Raw genomic sequence first — 22,636 nt, forward strand, 5'->3', positions numbered from 1 at the left:
ATTACATTTAAAAATATTTATTGACCTCTGTGTGCTACTTGCCTGGTTGGTGGGACCAGCTAGGAAACTGGGGTTTCCTGGGTTTTTTTTTTTTCAGGTAATTAAGCTTAAGCCTGGGTAAAGGGAGGGCATGGGAAAAGACTGAGGAGAGCAGAAGGCACTAGAGGGAGCAATAACCTTGGGAAAATGCTTCCTGAGACCACTGGAGTGGAGACAGGGAGGGGGAGCTTGAGGTGGGAAATGAGCATCCTCCAGGTGCACTCACTGTCCCTTGACTGAGAGTGTTTTGTTGGGAGAGTGGGCTCTCAGAGCTCCTACAAAGGCAGAGCAAGGCTTGCTAGCTGACACTGTTTGAGAAATTGCTGGCAGGCTCTGGAGCGCTTGTTTGGCTCCCTGTGGTGCCCTCGGTGCCCTAGGGTGAAAATAAAGGGGAGAGACTAGTGTTAAAAACATTTTAAGAATTTAACTTTTATGAGAGCTTTTAAAATTTTAGTAGTAATACTTGTGCCATGGAAAAAATTAAAATAAAAAATATATCCAGTAAAAAGTGAAAGGATGATCCGTTACTCCAACCTCCACTCTCCATTCTCTAGAGTTAACTACTATTAATATTTTACTCCATAGTCTTCCATATCTTTTATATGTAAATGTAATGGTTTACTTTAAAAAGCAAAAATGAGATTATACTATACATACTGCTTTGCTCTGCACCTTTAACAAATCTTTTATTATTGCAAAAATGATACGTCTATAGAGGTCCATAAAAACTCATATATGCAGTTCAATAAATAGTTATGAGACAGATATTCATGAAACTGGTACCCAGGCCTGGAAATAGAATATTGCCTCCTTTTCTTTTTTTTTTTTTTTTTTTAAAGATTTTATTTTTTCCTTTTTCTCCCCAAAGCCCCCCGGTACATAGTTGTGTATTCTTCGTTGTGGGTTCTTCTAGTTGTGGCATGTGGAACGCTGCCTCAGCGTGGTCTGATGAGCAGTGCCATGTCCGCGCCCAGGATTCGAACTAACGAAACACTGGGCCGCCTGCAGCGGAGCGCGCGAACTTAACCACTCGGCCACGGGGCCAGCCCCTATTGCCTCCTTTTCTTAAGATTGGCACCTGAACTAACATCTGTTGCCAATCTTATTTTTTTAAAATTTTTTTAATGAATTAATTTTTTTCCTTCTCCCCAAAGCTCCCCAGTACATAGTTGTATATTCCAGTTGTAGGTGCTTCTGGTTGCGCTATGTGAGGCTCTGCCTCAGCATGGTTTGATGAGTGGTGCCATGTCCATGTCCAGGATCCAAACCCGTGAAACCCTGGACCCTGAAGTGAAATGCGGGAACTTAACCACTTGGCCTCGGGGCTGGACCCTAGACTCCTTTTCTGATTACTGTCCTCCCTCTCCCCCTCACAGAGGTAGTCTTGACTCTTATAATAAGAATTTACTTTCATTTCTTTATTGTTTTACCACTCACTTATGTATTTCTAAATATGTTAGTTAAATTTTGCCTGTTTTTGAACTTTATGAAATCACACTATAGCTATTTTCTTGTATCTTGTTTTTTTTTCCTCAACGTTATGTTTGAAAGATTCGTTTACATTTTTATGTGTTTGTTCATTCTCCCTGATATACAATATTTGAATGCACCACCATTCATTTATTCACTGGAAAGTTTTCAGTGTGGGGTAGTTATGAGCAATGCTGCTATGCAATTTTTGTACATGTCTCCTGGTGCATATAAGGCTGCATTGCTTTGGAGTATATACCTGAGAGTGGAGTTGCTTGGTCACAAAGCTCAAACCTTAGCAGATAACTGCCAGCACTTTTTCCAAGTGATTTACCCTCCCATTACCAGGATATGAGAATTTCTCTGTTCTGCTCTTTGTCAATACTTGGTATTGTCAGACTTTAACATTTTTGCCACTCTGATGCTATCTAGTGATATTTGTTTGATTTTAATTTGCATTTTCCCACTTACTAGTAAGGTTGAGTGCCATTTCCTATGTTTATGAGCTGTTTGGATTTCCTTGTTTCCAAAATATATTTAAGTCTTTTGCCTATTTGTCTGTTGTGTTGCCTGCCTGCCTAGGAATTCTTTCTATATTCTGAATATTAATCCTTTGTCAGTTATATATGTGGCAGATATCATCTCCTACTTTTAGATTGTCATTTGATTCTTTTGATGACCAAAATTTCTTAATTTCAATGAAGTCAGATTTATTAATCTTTTCTTTTAGGGCTTTTACTTTTTGTATCTTATTTAAGGAATCTTTCCTAAAGTCATGAATATATTCTCCTATATTCCCTTATAAGTTTATCTTTTAAATTTAGATCTTTAATCCTGGAATTTATTTTCATGAAGAGTATGAAGTAGTGGTTCTGCATCTTTTTTTCATTTACTATGTTGTGGATATCTTTCTGATCAACACATAATGATTTACCTCATTGTTTTTGACAACTGCACAATTGCACAATTTGCTTTTTTTTTTAAGGAAGTTTAGCCCTGAGCTAACATTTGCCTCCAATCCTCCTCTTTTTTGCTGAGGAAGGGTGGCCCTGAGCTAAGATCTGTGCCCATCTTCCTCTATTTTATGAGCGACTCCTGCCACAGCATGGCTTGACAAGCAATGCATAGGTCTGCACCTGGGATCCGAACCTGTGAGCCTGGGGCTGCCGAAGCAGAATGTGCAAACTTAATCGCTGCACCACTGGGCCGGTCCCCCAATTTGCTTTTGATGAACAATTTTTATTTTCATTTATTTGTTGATGCAAATATTGGTATAATTAATATTCTTATACTCATATCTTTGAGTACCCATGCAAATATTACATACTAGAGATTTCTTGAAGTGAGATTACTGGGTGAAAAGGTACACACATTTAAATTTTTGATAAGTACTACCAAATTGTATTTTACTTCCATCAGTAATGATGGGGATCCTGATTTATCCCATTCTTGATAATATCATAATATCAATCAGATTAACATTTTCCAATTTACTTTTTATGACATTTAAAAATTGGTAGTCTAGAGGGGAATCAAATTCTGTTTGATGCTGACACTCATGTCATCTTCAGAGATCAATTACCAGGTCCCCCACAGCCCATCTTCCTCCACTTTAATAAGCAATGCGGTTCTAAAGTCTAAGAATTTGTTTAACCCTTTCTGGTATTAAGAGAATCTTGTCCTGCTTTTCTTCCTCTTCCTGTTTCCCAACAAGTTGACACTGAGTAGAAAGGGCTGAGATGTGAGTTAATCCTGGTCTTTATTTCACCTCTGTTTATTCTCAACCCCTGCTTCATCCCTGGTCGATACCCAGAGGGTTTGAGGAAGGTCATTCTTTTGAAACTTACTGGTTTTCTTCACATTGCCCTTGAAATGATCGCAGGGACACCGCTTCTGTGGCAGTCCAGGCACTGTCATGGGTTTTCTTTTAGGGGCTCTCAGGAACCAATCTGAAATAACAAGGTTGCTGCTTAGATGGTAGGGTTAATAAGTTTAAGAGTAGGGTGTAGGGCAAGGCTTTACTTGCCATCTTCCTTTCTTTTCAGTTCCTGTTTCGTACTGCAGTGGGATGGGGAAAAGGATAGACACAGAGCATTAGAGGTATCCAGTTATATTAGCCCCAGGACTTCTGAGTTGTTTTGCCTGAGCTGTATTGGCAAGAATTTCGTGGCAGCTTTGGAGGGGGCATCAGGATATCATTAGGGAGACCAGAAAATGAGGAATAAGATCTGGGTGTCTGCCTTTAGTGGCTGCAGTACCACAGGTAAGCCATTTTGCCTCTCTGATTTCTTATTTTGAGTAAAATAAGGTTGAGAATAAGATCTTGGAAGCTTTTGGAAGGCAGTCCTGAGTTCTTGGGGAAAAGGGTCAGGGGGAGAGGGCAGCCAGAGATTCACTCAGCTCTCCCCTGAACTTGGAGGAGTCCAGCTCTTGCCTGAGACTCAGGAAGAAAGCAAGCATTGGTGCTGCATGTGGTGGGCTGTTAGAGAAGGGAATGGGTGAAATGAGCTCAGATAACATCTGCACTGGTCTCGGGGGGACTCAAGGGAGAGAGTTGGGATCATGATGGTGCATTGCTGTGGTTGATGCTGAGTTACTGACCTTTGCACTCACATTCTTGGCCATCGGCCTTGAGCCACCTCCCAGAAGCCTGGTGTTGGTCCCTGTGACGTCTGGCAACCCCTGTCAGAAGGAAAAAGGTCACTTCTAGGCACTGGAAAAGGAAATGGCCAACAGAAGTGGTCCCCCAGCATTGTGTTACTAAGTCAGTGCAGTTCCATTTCTCTTCCATTTTTGCTCAGGGACCTGGGGTACTTCAAGAGAGGAGTATTTTAAATGGATAAGGAATTGAGGTTTAAATCTGGCCTAGAGAAAAGCTTAACTGGAGGTAGATGGATAAAGAATAGCTTTAGGTGGAAGAGAGGACAAAAGGTTGGGGTCAATCAAGACTTTACACCTTCCCACTCCCCACTCACACACACTTTAAAATCTTCATGACTTAAGGAATGAGAGCAAGGAGCACATTATCCCATAAACCTGTCAGGATTTTTACCTGACCTCCAAGTTTGCTGTATTTGAATCCATAATCCCAGTTCAAGTATAAGAGGATGGTATTTACCTTTGTTCCTCTGGAACAAATCCATTCCTCTTTTTGTCTCTATTCAAGTCTGTCTTATCACCTGATGCTATCTTCTTCCCATTTTGTGATACCTAAAGTATTTTATGACAATCAAAGATGATGGTTTATAGACTTGAGATTCTGGAGCTAGAACTGGGCCCAGGTGATGCTTTCTTTGCCTAATAGTTTCTCATACTTTCTGTCAGCCTTTACATGGTTCCTCTTCTCATTTGAATGTACCTGTATTATTGCACAGTTATAGTTTGTTGCTTAAAATCTGTTGTGGACTGAATTGTGTCCTCCCAAAATTCATGTTGATGGCCTAACCCCCAGTACCTCAGAATGACTGTATTTGGAGACATGGGCTTTAAAGAGGTGATTGAGTTACAATGAGGCCATTATGGTTGGCCCTCTCCCAATGTGACTGTAGTCCTCTTAAGAAGAAGATATTTGGACACACAAAGAGACACCAGGGACATCAGGGATGTACATGAACAGAGAAAAGACCATGTGACAGTATAGCAAGTAGGGGCATCTACAAGCCAAGGAGAGAGGCCTCAGAAGAAACCAAGCTTGCCAGCAGTTTGATCTTGGACTTCTGGCCTCCAGAACTGTTAAAAAATAAATTTCTTTTGTTTAAGCTACCCAGTCTGTGGTATTTTGTTATGGCAGCCCTAGCAAACGAAAAATCTTTCTCCCTCTTTAGACTCTGAATCAGTGGCTCAGTAGTAATTCAGCTACATGGTTCCCAACCCATGGTAGGCACTTGGTAAATGTTCGTTCAGTAAGCGTTTGGACAAGTTGTCTAGAGAGGGCCCTCAGAGATCATCTGGTTCAGTCCAGGTCTCCTATTTCCCAGACTCGTGCCCTTTCTGTCACACAGATGGGGGTGTTGCATCATTTCTCAAAGTGCTGGTTTCCAAATGTTCTCATGTGCTGTTTTGAGTGCTGTTAAAATAATTTAAACAGGCATCCGTAGCCCCTGCCATCCCAACTTTTCTAATAGTTTTCTCTCACCTGACCTGTACGCCTAGTTCCAGAGGAAAGCCACAGGACATTAGAGCCAGAAGGAATCTTGGAGATTATTTAGCTGAATCCCTTCATAGAGAAGTTTTTTTCATTCTAAATGTAATTATATTAGAGAAAATTTGGAAAGGACTAATAAAGAAGTCTTTATTCTTACCAACTGTTGGTATTTTGCCATGTTTCCTGCATATGGTTTTCTGTATATGGTGATAACAATAGCATGTGAGCAGATTTCTTTCTGTTTACTTTATAGTAAGCATGTTGCTATATTGTCTTCATAATAGACATTTTAAATGATTGCATAACACTCCCAACAAGTATATGTGCTCTGCGTTATTTAATTGTTCTCCCATTGCTGAATATTTAGATTTTTTAGGATCTTGATAAATTTCTTTGTGCTTGTAACTGTATTCCAAATGTTGGATTAATTGTCTTCGTCAAGATTCCCAAAGTGGAATTAGTGGGTCAAAAGTTAAGAACAGCCTTGTGTTTCTTGATATTATTACCAAATTGATTTTAGAAAGGTAGTACCAATTAATTAATTCACTATCTCTTTTTATTTCACATGATGAAACTGAGGCCCAGAGAGAGCAAATGAAATGCCCAAATTCACAAAGGTGATGGTGACACAGCTGGACCTAAACCCGGGTCCAAGATTCTTAGTCTGTTTTTCTTTCTGCAGTTCTGATAACCCTAACTTCATGGTGTAACTGAGAACGAAGCTGCACGTTACTACAGTCTAATGTCTCCCAACCCTCAGACATGTATGATTTTTGCTTTAGCTTGTACCACCTTTACTCTTATTTACTTCATACTTTTTCTTTAAATAAATTTAATTTACAAAACAGCCTCATCCTATGCGATATTATCTGTGAGGTTATGGGTTTGGTATATGCTTAGATTTTTTTCTAACATGTATTAAAATAAACGCTAATTTATGTTCTACCTAAAATCAAACTTGGAAAATAATGATACAGTGGAATAAGCATGGACTTTATATCCAGAGAGAACTGGGATCAACTATTGTTCTCTCATTGAGCTCTGTAGTCTTGGATAAGTCACTTAGCTTCTTTGGTCTTGGTTCTCTGATTTTTGAAAGGGGGATAATAATATCCACCTTGCAGAGTTAGGAGTAAATGAGTTACTGTGTGTGCCCAGTGCTCAGTGCCCAAGTAAGTGTTCAGTACGTGATGGTTATTGTGGTTGTTTTCATGGACTTCTAGTTTTTTCCCAAAGAGAGAGTCTATGCTGGAATGCTAGGCTTGTTGCTTGCTGCTGACTTACATGTGTAAAGAAGTTAGTTCCACTTATGAGGATTTACGGTAGATCCATCGTTATTTTGACTTCTCAGTTCCACTACATATTAGCTTTGTGATTTTGGACAAGTTGCTTAACTTTTCTGTGCCTCATTTACCTAATTTGTAAAACAGGGCTAATAGCACATTAGTGTGTGTATGCATGCGTCTGTTTCTAGCTCTGTCCACTAGAGGGCCTGGAAGGACTAGCACCTAGTAGCAATGGGCCATACCTAGTGTCATGGTTTGTGAATACCATTCTCCCATGTAAGGAACCAGGGGTCCTTGGAGAAATGGCTGATTCCAGAGCCGGGGCAGGAAATTTCATCCAAGATGAGTCTGGAACATCTTGTGGTGTCAGAAAGTCAGCATTTGCAAAGCAAATGATATGTGAAAAAGACAGAACTTGAAGGAGCTCTCCATGGCCAATTTTGAGACAATATGGGCAACATAATAAATAATGATAGTAATGGATAATAATCCACAAAGATTTATGAATCTTTACTTATATAAATAAATAATTGAATAAATAAATGGAAGAGAAGGAACAGCTCTTTCTTATAGTATAGTGAGATTAATAACTGTAGAAGGAATGATGTAAACAGAAAATCACCATTTGGCCAGCACCACAGTAACACTTGTTGTAGGCAAGAATCATCAATGGGCTTTAAAAATTAATGGACAAAATTATGATGAGAAGAAACAGGCTATTCGCATCATCTCAGAGTATCTGTCCACAAGATTCTTATTGGTTACAATGGGAAAAATAGTAACTTTACAGTAGAGAAACATGGCTGACACCCTCTTAACCAAGTGTTCAAAGTTAACATCACCAGTAATGAGAGTTATTGATATCATGGACCTTCTGATGGGATACTCCGAGAAGGCACACATCATTTCTGTGATATTTTTGCCAAAAATGCATTATCTGAACTTAATCATGAGGAAACATCAGACAAACACAAATTGAGGGACATTCTACAAAATAACTGACCAGTACTCTTCGAAAGTGTCATGGTCATAAAGACAAGGAAGGCTGAGAAACTACCCTAGATTGGAGGAGCCTAAAGAGGCTTGATAACTTTATTCATTGTAGGATTCTGGGTTGGATTCTGAGCCAGGAAGAAAGACATTAATGGAGTGATTAGCAAAATTTGAATACTTGTACATTAGTTAGTAGTATTACATCAATGCTAATTTCCTGGTTTTGATAATCGTATTAAGGTTATGTAAGATGTTATTTGAAAAAACTGAATGAAGGATGCATTGAAACTCTGATTACGTTTACAATATTTTTTAAGTCTGTAAAATGAAAAGTAATGAATAAAACAAAAACACACTAAGGGGCCGGCCTGGTGGCACAATGGTTGAGTGCACACGTTCTGCTTCGGCGGCCCGGGGTTCGCCTGTTTGGATCCCGGGCGCGGACATGGCACTGCTTGGCAAGTCATGCTTAGTAGACGTCCCATATATAAAGTAGAGGAAGATGGGCATGGATGTTAGCTCAGGGCCAGTCTTCCTCAGCAAAAAGAGGAGGTTTGGCAGTAGTTAGCTCAGGGCTAATCTTCCTCAAAAAGAAAAAATACGTTAGATTTCAGTGAGGTCAGAATGAGGTAATATGTGTGATGTGCTTAGTCCAATGCCTGCCACATAGGATAGCCTAACATATATCAGCTATTATTATAAGTAATTTTATAATTAATAAGTGATATTATAAGTAAGGAGTAATCTATTATTATAAGTAATTTATTTCCTAATTTTCCCACATATTCTCATCTATTTTTCCCCTCTGTCCTATGACAAGCATACTGAGCATGTATGTAGTTATTTTAAGAGATAAATTTAGATCAGATATTATTTTTAGGGGGTGGGTGGAGCATGTCATTTCCTCTAGCCAGACTTCCTCAGGTGTTGTGAAAATTGAGCCAGCACTGTGAATCCGATGTGGTTTGTAATCACACCACCTGGTGGCACAGTGAGCTTTCCCCAGTTCATTGCCCTTGTGCTCTAGGAGCTACTTAGAAATTCTGCTCAGTCCATTTATTGAAGCCTGACTATGTCTACATTATAGATCATTTAATCTTCACAAGAATTCTATGTGCTAAGTGGCATTTTATTCATTTTAAGATGATAAAACTGAGGCTCCAAAAAGTTAAGCATTTTCCCCAGGATTGCAAAGAGGCTGAGCCAGGATCTGGATCTCAGTTCCCTTGACTTCAAGGCTGGGTGTAAAGGCCTAGGTAAGTCTAAACACATAGCCAGGTTCGAGAACTATTGATATAGAGCGGTGGTTTAGAGAGATGTAGAGCAGGGGGAGTGGTTTCCTGCTCCAGGGGATATTTGGCAATGTCTTGAGGTATTTTTGGCTCTCCTAACTGGGGGGTTGGGGGGAGGCATGGAGAGGATGCTATTGGCATCCAGTGGGTAGAGGCCACACATATGCTGCTAAACATCTTACAATGCACAGAACAACACCACAAGCAAAGAATTAGCCAACCATAAATGTCAACAGAGCTGCTATCAATCCCGGGTGTAGAGTTTTCCAAGGGCAGCATTTTGAACTTAGTAACCAGAGGATTTATTCTTTTACTTAGAAAATATTAACTGAGTGCTATGCTCGATAATGAGAGGGATCTGGAAACAATACATCAGACTGTGCCACCAAGGAGATTCCAGTGTAGAGGGGCAGGGAGTGGAGGCAGGAGAGGCACAGCAGCAATTTCAGTGTCAGGCAGAATATGATAAGTGCAGAGAGAGAGAGTCAAGTTAGGACTAAGCATGTTCACAGGAGGGAGAGCTCACATCTGGTCGTGGAACGAATCAACGGAGGCTCTGGGGAGGAGGTGATTTTGAGCTGGGTGTATGAACAAAGTAGAGCTAGCAGGAAAGCACAAGACTGTTCAGGGAACAGCCAACAGTGTGGTTTAGGTGTGGCGGAACCGTTGGTCCGTGAGTGGAGGGGGTGGGCTGGAAAGGTAGATTGTGGTTAGAGCTTTGATTCCAAACTGAGGACTTCAGATTTAGTGTCTGTCATAGAGATGGAAAAGCCTTCCTTTCCAGAAGGTTAGTCTAGGCTCTAGGGCTATGGGGCCCAGTGGCTTCCAGAGAGCTCTCTCTGTAAGGGAGGAAAGTTCGATATTGGCATGTAGTATGGTGAACTTCTTGATTTTAAGGACTGAATTGATGCTTAATGTCTAACAAAGCTATTTCACCTTAAAGTAGCCCTTGTGGAGATTATTTTTCTGAGTAGAAATATACGTGAAGATGAGCTTTCTTCTGCGTGGTTGTTCTGCTAAAGGCTGTGCCACTTGAGCTGTAGTGAAACTGGAGCCCGTTCGGCACCCCTAACCAAAGGTCTACTTCCCAAAAGGTGAGCTGTTGGAACTGAGCTCGGTATGGTTAATGCTTCAAATATGAATGTTATCTGCTGATGGGATTTTTCTAGTTAGTTATTTAATCATTAAATAGTATTAAAAATTGTTGGTGGCATGTCTGGTGCACTATAAAGAATATAAGCAAGTACTTCCTTATCTTCTACGAATGTACCATTGCCTTCAACACCTTTACACCACCAAAACTAAGACTGGCCTGGGGGAAACTCATTGCTCTGCTGGAAAGGGAATTGGGGTAAAGGTAATGGAGCAAATCTTTGTTGAGCCAGTATTTTATTTTCTTTTTTTGCCAGCAACAGTTTCAGACATTGTCATATACATTATCTCATTTAACTCTCATAACATTCTTTGAAACACAGTTTTCTCTTTTTTACAAATGAGAAAATGGGCACTGAGATAGGCTAACTTGCCCCAAATCCCTGTAGCTGAAAGGGGCTACATTTCAATGCATGTTTTTTGTCACCTTTTCTGTTTTGCCATATTTTCTCCCCCCTTGTTCCCCTTTATAGGAAATTAATCTCACTTACCTGGATTTGGAATGCTAGAGACCACAGACATCAGCATTAGGGGCAGCAACAGAAGAAGGGAAGAGATTAGAACTTTCATGGTGACTGTTGGTGCTGCTCTAACTCACTTGAAGAGGGTGTGGAAGGTTCCCAGTTGGAGGCTGCCCACTTCTTGGGACGGCTCAGACCTTGATACTTGGCTTGGCGGTCTGTGCTTTAATCCCAGGCCAGTGTTCCCTTTAGAGGGGAGAACAGCAAATTGTCGTTGGACTTGTTAGGTAACAGGTTGAACCCTGTGCTTTACAGGAACCTGGAAGGCGAAACTGGCCAAACAACAGAAATGAAGCATTCTTAAGAACATAAGAAGGTGACTAATAACCTGGCAGCAATATTTGTTCCTTCCCCTCCTCCTTCCTGCCTCAGTACCCTCCAATGTGTTATGATTTCTTCCCCAAGTCTTTTTGCTCATTTGAATTTCCTTATACCTTGCCGCAATGCCTTCTAGCTTAATATCTGGGAGGAAAGTGAGTATAGGGGTTGGCAGAAGAGAGGATGACATGGTCTGTTTCTCCTCTGTCCTTCCTGCTCCCATCCTTGGCATGATATCGACAATAGTAGTGTTATTTGGGAAGTGGCCCTGTCCTCACTCTGTTGACAGTTTCCTCCAATTCTGTGGCCACATGAGGTGGGAATCAGAGAGGATAAAGGAGGAGAGGCTGTTCTCTCTTGCCCAAAACATTGCCCCTGGAGCAGTGGGTCGCACCAGGCCTCCTTGTTCTTCATCAGGAAGGTGGCTGTGGCTTAGTTGCTCCAGCCTAAAGGACAGGGAATTGGGTTGGTAGAAGACCCCCAAGGCTTCAGGTCCATGAAATAAGGTTTGAGAAACAGGAACCACAGGAAGGAAGGAACCCTTCAGGGTGTTTGCCCAGGGTGCTGGGGCTCTTGGTTCTAGACCTTGTTTGGAAACAGCCCAGGGCAAAAGAAGGAGGTAATATGACTTGGAGTGAACGTGTAGGTTACAGAACATTAGCACTTATTAAACCTGACTACTACTCCAGAGACTTTAGGAAATATGCTCAAAGGAAGAGGAGAGGTGGGCTTAAGTGCTGGGTGGAGGTTGGGGACTGAGGGGATGGTTAACAAGGAAGTCCCCCCCAGCAACCCCAGGCAGGGGTGAGAATGGGTGGTATGACTTTGTTTCACCTCAGAGGAGGGAAGAGTCACACCTGTTTTGATTTTTGTTTGATCACTCTTACCCTCTCAATTTTCAGATTATTCTTGCCTGTTGACATGTTGGAGTGGTGATTACAGACATTGCTACCACAAGGTTTATCAAGCACTGCAGGGGGCCGGGTACTGTGCTGGGCAGTTCAGATTGTCCTCAAGTGGATGACTTGGGCTTGATCCAAGCTTGATCTGATACAAACCACTGATGTGGCTTCTCTCTGGAAAATTCTAGCAATGGTCTCTCTCCTCAGGAGTCTCAAAAGTAACTAGGAAGATGACAAACCCTTCATAAAATCTCAAGATATAAGCGGAACCAAATTTCATAAGTGATGGGAGTTCACTGTGGCCTCAGAGTAGCTCAGGGGACTCTGGGTCAGTGGAATTTGGGCTGGGACTCAAGGATGGGTAGGTTTGGGTTGTTGGAGGGCAGTGCAGAGAAGGAGCATGGAGCTAGTTGGGGGGGAATCTTTGAGGGCAGGGGCTGGGTTTGTTCATTTTCGTGTTCCTGAGCTTATGTGGGGCCTGACAATTTGGGAGTACTCTGTAAATGTTTATGAATGGAATGACATTTTTGTAACACCTTAACTAGGCCTGATATGTAAGAAAGCATGTGAAAGTGCAGTCTGTTACCAGAAAGAAGATTTTACTGATAAATGATCACACATACACATGGAAGCTTATGGGGATGCTTTGCTTTTCACACTGAGTTGCCATCAGTTCCCTCTGAGGCTGCTCAGGATCAGGGAGCTCCTACTCAGACCTTCCTCCAGGTCTGCCAGTCTGCTTACTCCTCTGCTCTCCCTGGGTCCTGGCTCCCTGTCAGTTCACTCTGTCTCATTTTCCCTTCTGTGGACTTGTGGAGGGGTGTTGGGTCCTGTGTACCATTGGAGGGGCTTTGGGTCCCTCAGGTCCATTGATATAAAACACCCCTAAGACAAGCAGACTTTCCTTTTGTTAATAACAACAACTACTAGGGCCCACCTTGACAACATTATTTGTGCCAAGACAGTCTCTCTGACTTTCTAAGGCTCCCCTCTGAGAAGGAGGTAACTGGAAAGTGGGGAGAAATTACCTTTCTACCACACCTATTTGATCTCCTCACTCTACAGTGTACTTAGCAGACATTCATAAATGTTTGTCGATTGATTCCATGATTTGTGTTGCTCTAATAATCGTCATTTATCCATACATGCATTTGGTGAACAATTGAGTACCTAATGTGAGCCTGCTATTTGCCAGGTGGTGGCTCCTGAGAGGAGTAAGGGGTGATGCTGTCTCTGAGGAGCTTTCACTATAGACATAGACCCATGGAGATCTAATCCAACTCCTTCATTTTGTAGGAGTGGAAATTAAAGCTCAGGGAAATTATATGATTTGTTCAACATCATGCAGCCAGTTAGCCTCAAAGCCAAAGGACCAAAACTCAAGATTTCTGACTTGCTAGAATTTCTGTTGGTGTGCACCTGCTTGGCTGCTGCATGTGCACATGTGGTGAGCACTAATAGGGGAGAGGGGACGTTCAGAATGAAGTGGGAGCCTCCAACACCTTGGGTTAGCCAGAAGGAAATGCCCAATCCAACTATGACTGCAAAAGGACCATCTGGACATTTGTGGTTTTATTTCCAGTTTGAGCTTGAAATGAGAAAAACTGAGCCCAGAAAGCTGAGAGTGGAAGATTTTCATGGAATTTATGAGATGGGCCACAAAAGGCTGTGTTTACCTCTATCAGTCTGTTCCTCATTGAACTGTAATGTCTAGTTTTGAATGGGTTCTCCCCATAACCTAGAGCTGAATGAGGGAAGGGACTAGGTCTAATTCATCTTTGTGTCTCCAGTGTGTGTATGTTGTGTGAAACGGTATTAAACTTATTTCAATGCCTACACAGAGTAGGACTAGGATTGGTGAGTATGCATCAGACCCATTTTGGCTCAGGAGGGGAAACAACTGACACAGTAAAGTAAGTTTCCTTGGAAAACTGCAAGTTTACTGGCAGAGTTCCAGCAGGGGCTGGATGTCTGAAAATAACTGTCACAGTGAGTTTTTTTGAAGGTTACAAGGGCAGAGCTTGGCTTGCAGACCAGGTTTCCCACCAAGACCACATTTTATTAGGCATTATAAAAACTGCATTTTGAAATGTGACGTTATGATGCAGGCTGAGCTCTGTGTAACAGTTACTTCCGGTCATTGTGGATGGTTGTGATTCTCTTATCTAATCTATGAGTTGGACTTCATCCCCTCTGCCAACCTTCCCCATCCTTGGCTGGTGAGAGTGGTGAGATTAAGTGCATTTACTGATCATGGCCACAAGGAGGCAGCGCTGCCCCTCTAGTGTTCCAAGGACCTCTATCCTGATGTGGGCAAGTCTGAGAGGGGAGCTTAGCATTAGGAAAATGGCACAGATGAACTGAAAAGGAAAGCAGTTTGTGTTTTGTTTTTATTTTTTTCCTGTGAAGTGACAGAGTTGAGGTGAGTGAACATTTAGAACATCTCAAACTTTATTGCACTTACAGATCACCTGAGGATCTTGTTTAAATATAGATGTCATTCTTCTGGTGGGGCCTGAGATTCTGCATTTCTCATAAGCGTTTGGATGATGCCTTGCTGCTGGTTGGTGGACCACACTTTGAGTAGAGAATCTTTAGAGGTCATTGAGAGAGTAAGCCTCAATCCACCCGATTTATGGATGAAGAGAAATTGAAGTCCAGAGAGAGTGTCACTTGCCTTACGTAGCCATGACTTTGTCACATAACTTTTTACATTTAAACCCAAGATTCTCCCTCTTTGTCCAGTTCTCACTTCACTATATTGTGTGACCCCATTTATTGTTGTTAGTGGCATCTCTAGCTTAGGAACCTAGAACTCCCATTTTCATCAACATACTCTTTGGTCTTTGCTCAAAGGCATCACTTAGGTTATCCCCTTACTCAAAACCTTCAGTAGCTCTTCTGTAACCACAAACAAAATTCAAATGTGTCTGTCTAGTTTTCATGACTGTACAATACAAGGTCCCACTTTAGCAAGCTTACCTAACTGCCCTGTTTCTAAACCCTATCTTTCTGCTGTAGCCGTCCCTGCCCCTTCATGTTCCCTAAAGATACTCTCTTCATTCCTCTCTCAGTGGTAGTGCTATTGGCATGGGCTTTGCAATCAGACATAGCTACTTTCTAATCCCAAATCCACCACCAACCTTGGCAAGTTACTTCACCTTTCTGAGGATCATCATCCTCCTCTGAAATAACCCCATATGGTGGTTGAGAGGAGTAAATAAAATAATATATGTAAACCCACTCTCATTCCTGAAATCCTCTTCAAAACTAGCATCTATAGTGATGCCTGATACCTGGTTCCCTGTTCATGTGTTTCTCCTTGTCTCTGTTTCCCTGAGACTTAACCATTCAAAGACCTAACCTGAATCCTGTCTCTTTCCTGAAACCTTTCCCAGTCAACCTGACCTAGTTGATCCCACCCTTCTATAAATTGTTTCACCTATGTGTTAGCATTTAATTAATGTGCCAGCTCCCTCAGTGAGATCCCTTAGAGAGGCTTGAGGGATAACTGGCTGTATAATAATTAAGGGATAATTGAGTTACTTCTTTGTTAGTACTCCCTGAATGTTTAGGCTGCCTTCTCTTTTGTAACTTATTGACTAGCAGCGACTCTTACTGCACCAGTGGTACCAGATCCTGGTGGTTCGTGAATATATTAGGGCTACTTCTCATCAGGGTCTTTCTTGCCTCCAGATTTTGGTTACATTGGTGTTTCTCTTTGTGTGTTATCAGATGGACCCTCTCAGGGAGGTGTTGATGAAATCTCTTTATGGAAACTCCAAGGTAATAACCCTAAGGAAGTTGAGCACAGTATCATTGCTTCAACAGCCTGGTGAGAGATGTGTACACTTTCCTAATTCATGAAGTTTACAACAGGGTCCTTACTTTCTTACTTCAGAAGAGATTAAGAACAAAAGACCAAATGGGGAGGGCAAGGTTGTTTAAGGGAGGTCCCGTACTTCTGACCCAGATTCTGTGAAATATTCATTCACCCATCCCTGAAAATGTTTGTGTTTGCTTTTGTGGTGGTATATTTATATCGCCTGATCCATAATTCCATCCCTCGGTGGCAATTGGGACTCATGTCAGGCTTATGACAGTAAAATTATATGGTGTGTACTTTCACTGCAGCAAACGTTTCTGTGAGGTCTGGAGAGAAAATAGACCAGGAGGGCTGGACACTTCACTGGATATCTTGCCTTCTCCTCTTATTGGACAGCAGTTTACTCACCCATCACTGTCTCAATCAGGGGATTTTGGCCTTTCCTTTTCCCTACCATGGGTCCATGTTAAAGTCCAGATATATTTATCTGTGCCTGGAACTGGCTGTTCTTTTAAAAAGAGAGGGCCAAGGAATGACTTCCTTGCTAATTTCTGGGATTCTAATTTTCATTGTCTAAGCTGGTGCTTTCCAACCCTAGATGCTGGTTATAATCATGTGCATCATATTTAAAACCTACTAGTGCCTGTGCCTCATCCCCAGAGTGTCTGATTTGATTGGCCTATGGTGTGGCCCAGGCATTGGTAGTTTAAAAAAGCTTCCACATAAAATAGTCATTTTACAGTGGAGAAACCTTAGCTACATGTTCAAAGGTAACATCACCAGTAAGGAGAGATATGGATATCATGGGCCTGATATGATGGACTGAGAAGGCACAGCATCCCTTCTGTGGTATTCTTGGCAAAAGGGCATAACCTAAGTTTAATCATGAGGAAATATTAGATAAGCCCAAACTGAGGCTCATTCTAAAAAGTAACTGGCCGATACTCTTTAAAAATATTAAGTCATGAAGGTAAAAGAATTATGAACTGATCCTGATTAAAGATACTGAGGAGACAAAACCACTAAATGTATAGTGCGATCCTAAATTTGATCCTAGTTCAAAGACTATTAGAGGCAAGGTCGATAAAATTTGAATAAGATCTGTAGATTACTTCATTGTATTCTATCAATGATAATTTATTGATTTTGACAATTGTACTGATGTTGTCTGTAGCATTAATATTTATAGGAGTTGAGTGAAGGGTATATGCGAGTTTGACTATTTTTGGAACATTTCTGAATGTCTGAAATTATGTTAAAATGAAAAGTTATAAAAAGAAAAGCAAAGAAGAGAAAGAAACTTCCAGGGAATTAATGAGTTGCCACAGTTGAGAACCACTTTCTTAAGTCATCTTGCCTAATACTGTCAGAGTAATCTTCCTGAAAATGCTGTTTTGCCCTGTTGCTAACCTTCTTAAAGCATTCTAGTGACTCCTATCTATAGGATGAAGTTCATTTTCCTTAGGCTGCCATTGAAATACCCTGTAGCATGGCCCCAATCTGCTCCCTTGATCTACATAATAAGACCTGAACCTGCATTTTACTTTCTCATGTGTGAATTGACTCTAATTCTTTTCCTTGTTTCTATAATACCCCTGCCTTTTTGCTCAGCCTCCGAATTATTCTTCATTCTAAGGCCCATTTCACATCCTGTCTCTTCCCTGAAGCCTTTTATGAATATTTCTGTTAGAAGCAGCCATCTTTCCATTCTTTGAATTGTAGCAGGTAGGATGGTGTAGAGTGAAAACATAAGCTTTAGATTCAGAACTATGTGAGTCTGAATCCTGGTTCCATTTTTTCCCTTGTCCTTGGAAAAAGGGCAAGTTAATTGACTTCTTGGAGTTTTGATTTCTCATTTGCAAAATAGGGATAATAGTTGCAATGTCAAAGGGTTACTGTGAGCATTAAGCGAGGTGGAAAAATAAAGGTCCCCAGCACACAGCATGTTCTGTCCTATTCTTGTTGTAGCTGCGTGGTCCCCAGAGGGATTGTGGGTGGTGCAAAGGCTCTTGTCAAAATTTCCTGCAGAACCTTTAAAAGATATTTGTGTCTGGTCATCACTAAGATGACAGACACTCTTGAACTGAATTGACTGCTTGGGGCTTTAAAGAATTCAGCTGAGATTCCCCACCATCATTTCCTTCTCTAGGTCACTGCAAGGGTCTTCTCTCTGACTCCCCTCTTTGCCTCCAGTATAATTTCATGCCCTATCTAATTCATGCTCCACAGTGCATATAGAGTGGTCTTAGAAAACAATATTCTGATCATATCTTTTTCCATTATTAAAGTCCTTTAATTGTTCCTTATTGCCCCCAGGGTGCACTTTGGTCTCTTCAGCATGGCTCCCAAATTTGTGTTGTGTTAACAAATTCACAAGACCTCCTCTGCTCTCCATAGCATCTGGGAATTTGTACTTAGTCTGTCTGCGTAGAACACCCCTGTCATACCTCTTTATTTTCCTGTCAGTTTTAGTTATCCCTCAGGCCTTGGTTCAACCATTACCTCTTCTGTAATCCTATGATGACACACCAACCCCAGATTATGATCCTGCAGTTCCCAGTGTTCACCCCTCTTGTAGCACTTATAATGCTTTCCTGAGAATGCCTGGTGAATGTACTGTAAGTGTCTTCTAGGCATGGCCTCTGTGTCTCGTTTTTGAATTCCTGGGGCCTATAAAAGTACCTGTCACATAATAGATTCTCAGTAAACATTTGTGATATCCGTGAATTATTTATTGTAGTTACTTTAGACACACTTCTCATTAAACCAATTGAAGAAGTGATGCAGTATAAGCTTGTGCTTTTTCTCTGTTCTTTTCTGGCACGTGCATTTCAGTGGATAAGGAAGTATCTCTAAAGCTTACGGCAAATTCATCATAGTCTCCTGTAGGACATGACTGGAGCAGGAAGGTGAGTGTGCATTTAATAAATAAGTTTAAAACAAGAAGGGGAGAGATGGGAGGTTCTGGCAACTCTCTCCCAAAGTCTGCTTTGCCAAATATTCAAAGACTGGGAAGGTTGGGTTACCTACAGACTCCTGGATGTAGCTTTTCATTTATTGACACTGAAGGGAGGGGCTATGACCTGGCAGGCTGGAGGTGCCTCACTTTGAAGTTAAGGGGTCGGCGGGAGGCTTCTTCCTCTCTTCCCTAAAGGTAAAGGGATCCTTCCAGTGATGGGGATGACAAGCTTGGAGTAAGTCAGCAGTGCAGCAAACAGGGCAGGTTACGTTACTTCTTTTTTACTTCTGAAGAAACTGTTTCTATGGCTGATGGAGCTGAGGAGGCTGAAGTTGGTTTCTTTGATTCCAGGACATTGAAGTTCAGGGAAGAAAATGCAGCTTCATCCATCTGAAAGACTTGAGCATCGGTCAGTTAAATCAGTGTCATAGGTCAGGCCCTCACCTGGTCCAGTGTGATTCAGTACCACCTGCTATCACCACTTTGAAACTTTTAGCTTTGGAGAAGAGCTTTTATCACCCATTGTCTCTGCTTGCTAACATCCAATGATCATTGGAAGAGAGAGATTATGATGTTAGTACAATGGAATATGATGATGCAATAATGAGAATGAACACACTACAAATGCATACAACAATATGGATGAATCTCACAAAACAAGTGTGAATGAAAGAAGCCAGACACATATATGGATATGCTGTGTCTGTCATTTATGAAATAGCATAAACAGGCAAAACTAATCTAGTGCACTGGAAGTCAGGATAGTGGTTACTCTTCGAAGGGAAGTAGCTGGAGGGGTTTTTATCGGGGGATGACATGTTTTGTTTCTTGATTTTGGTGCTCCTTACATCGGTACGTTCAACTTGTGAAAATTCATACATTCTTAAAATATACTTATGATTTAAGCACTTTTCATTATATATGTGTATGCTATTGAAAGGATAAGATGAGAAAAATTTGGTAAAATTATTATAAAGGAACTAAGACCTCAGACCCACTAGAATGGAAATTATCCTTTGACAGTACGAGCAGAGTCAGACTGAAGGTAGAGTAGAGAGAATGACTGAGCCCTTCCTTGTGTTGGGAACTGTGCTGGGTGCTATACATTTGTATCTTATTGAATTCCTTCAGCTTTTCTTTGAATCAGACAGCATATCCACTTTACAGATGACACAGCTGAGGATCAGAAAAGTTAAGCTACTTGTCCAAGGTCACAGAACTGTGAAGGGTCTCAGCCAGGATTCAAACACAGAGTGGGGATAATTCCAAAGTCCGCATGCTTGCAATGAGGGAGACTCATGGGAGTCATTACCCATACTTCTTTGCTGCTATATTGAGGAGGTTTGACTCAAACCTGGTCTCACATTGGTGTCTTCGAGAATAACCTATTCTTCATAGAGATATTTCCATGAGCATGTGATCCAGTGAGACTGACTGTGCTTACCTTGTTATGATTGTTGTTAGTGTGGCCTTGACCTGGGGAAGCAAAAGAAGAGTTGCCAACCCATGGAAATGCAAAGCTGACTTATGGCCTTAGAATGATGGTGTTCCTAAGCCATTGTGATTTCTAGCTGAAGGAGGTGGTAGGTGATGGGAGGGTAGGGTGGAGAGTGGCCCATGATCACTTAAGAATTGGCTTCCCTCAGAGTGTGTGGTCCAAACCCAGGGCATTAGTACCAGAGGAGGGACAGGGGTAGAGCCAGAGGAGGCCTTCATCCACTTCTGAAGACTTTTGCCATGTCATAAGGCCTTGAGTTTTTAACTGATGTGTTTCTCAGCAGCAAGCTTCAGCGGCAAGGAGGGACATTGAAGCCCACAGCACCCAGAGCACCATACGACAGGGAAAGTCTCACCAAAGGAGACTGCCCTCATCCATAAAGAGGTACAAGGGTGAAGGAGGAAGGATGACAAAATGGCTCCTAGAAACATGTCCATCTTACTCAGTCCTGCCTGACCTAGGCAGAATGAGCATCTCACCTGGGGCTGTGTCTCAGTGGAATCTTCTGTGGCTAGGAAGGGTGTGAGGACATATATTAACTTGAGGTTGAAAATGGAGATCCCCTCTGAAAATTCAGGAGGTAGGGAGTGGTTTGGGAATCCAAGATTCCCTGCTAGGACAGGGTATGTGGTGGAACCCACCAGCTCTCACTAGGTAACTGTGGCTTTACTTACTGTGTTTGGAGGCTGATGGTTTGTGTTCTGTGAGATTGCACTGGTCACATACCCTGTATAAATATCAGACACTGTGACTGCTATTCCCAAGCATGGGATCTTTGCTCCTTGAATGAGGAAGGACACTGTCAGCAGATAATTCCTCGGGGCTCCTCAATGTTCATTTCCAACATGATTGGTACTGTCTTTCCTCTCAGGGCCTCCTTCCTCAGTCTACCCTTAATTCCTTCTGGTGTTTACTCCTTTCCTGTTTGCTGGGTGTGCACATTTAGGTCCATTCTTTATCAACTGCTTCTGAGCCTCCTTCTATCCTGACACCTTTCCCCTTTTCTAGGTAGATGGTATTTTCTTTCTAACTTTATTTATTGCCTAAGAAGCCATTGTTTCTGTTTTTTCTTAGGTTCTCTTCCCATCTTATCCATCCCTCCTCCTCCTATGACTGAGAGAGCACACAACTTGCTTTTTCCTGCCCCTCCTTTCCTTTCCTCATTTGTTTTCCTTCTTGGACCTTGGCTTCCCTGACTAAGGGACAGAGGAACATAGTTGGATCTGCCCCCTCTAAACCAGAGGAGGATAGGAATAACCATGTCCAATAGACATTGGGGTATAGGAAGCCTGAAGACTAGGGAAGATGAGACCTTCAGGAATTAGTGCTGAGAAGCAGGGGTTTAGGAAGTAGGAGGAGGAGATGCAGGCCCAGAGACAGAGTTGAAGTCTCCTTCCCTCTCACAAGCATGGTGGTTAGCCTTGGAGAAAGTGAAACACTAAGAAATGCCATCATACTCTCCACCACCATTCACTGCACAGAGACCGTGCTTTCCACAAGCTCCCAGCAGGGATATGAAAGCAATCCCAGTTCTGGGAGAAACAACTTTCCTCTGATGGGTGACTTTCGCTCAAGGACTCCCTGTCAGCCTTGTAGACACTCTCTTAGAACTGAATTGCAAGCTAAAGCTTCCTTCCTTCTCTTTCTCCTTCATAAGGTCAGATCTGCGTCATGGTCTGAGGAATCTCCCAAGCTCCTTCCACTCCACTTTCCTTCACAGGCATTTTCCCCAATAAATATATTGTGTGTCTAATCCCGTCTTGACTGCGTCTCAGGATGAAATCTAACATACCACACTTGAAACTTTGCAGTCAACTCCTTTTCTTCTCTCCTATATTTAATCAGTAACCATGTCCCAGTGGGTTTTTTTTTGTGTTATACCTCCCCTCCCCCAAATATATATCACATTTTGCATCTGTTTCTTCTTTTCTATTTCTGTTTCCCTCACAACTCAACTCAAGACTGATGATTAATGCTAATGTTAGCGATTGTTATAAAGCTTTTACCATGTGCCAGGCTCTGTGCTATATACTTTTCATATATCTCATTTTATTCATATAATAACCCTGTCAGATAGACATTATTTCCATTTTACAGATGAAAAAATTGAGGCTTACGGTGGTGAAAGAACTTACCCAAAGTCATATTTCTAGTAAATGGTGGATGTAGAATGAGGTAGTCCTTAAATTTATGACTGCTTGATTTCATAGAGGCTAATGATAATAGTAGTAATTAA

At 41.7% G+C, this 22,636-nt stretch overlaps 1 protein-coding gene, 1 long non-coding RNA gene and 1 pseudogene across 2 annotated transcripts; 1 reads left to right on the forward strand and 2 right to left on the reverse strand.

The window, feature by feature from the left end:
• The window catches only part of LOC124250373 (carcinoembryonic antigen-related cell adhesion molecule 1-like), a 52,546-nt pseudogene that overhangs the window by 18,759 nt on the left and 11,151 nt on the right, over nt 1-22,636 (reverse strand).
• LOC124251369 (C-X-C motif chemokine 17-like) lies at nt 2-11,056 on the reverse strand. The gene is made up of 4 exons (XM_046684125.1): nt 10,868-11,056; nt 4,111-4,191; nt 3,357-3,458; nt 2-412 (listed from the first exon to the last, which is right to left on the reverse strand). The coding sequence occupies exons 1-4, from the start codon at nt 10,944-10,946 to the stop codon at nt 315-317; spliced, it is 360 nt and encodes a 119-aa protein (XP_046540081.1). The 5' UTR covers nt 10,947-11,056; the 3' UTR covers nt 2-314.
• LOC124251374 (uncharacterized) lies at nt 11,111-19,297 on the forward strand. Its single transcript, XR_006891742.1, has 3 exons — nt 11,111-11,213; nt 15,853-15,903; nt 18,779-19,297. It is a non-coding gene; the product is annotated as an uncharacterized LOC124251374 (long non-coding RNA).

This window comes from Equus quagga, chromosome 13 (assembly GCF_021613505.1).
Source record: "Equus quagga isolate Etosha38 chromosome 13, UCLA_HA_Equagga_1.0, whole genome shotgun sequence".
Lineage (NCBI taxonomy): Eukaryota > Metazoa > Chordata > Mammalia > Perissodactyla > Equidae > Equus > Equus quagga.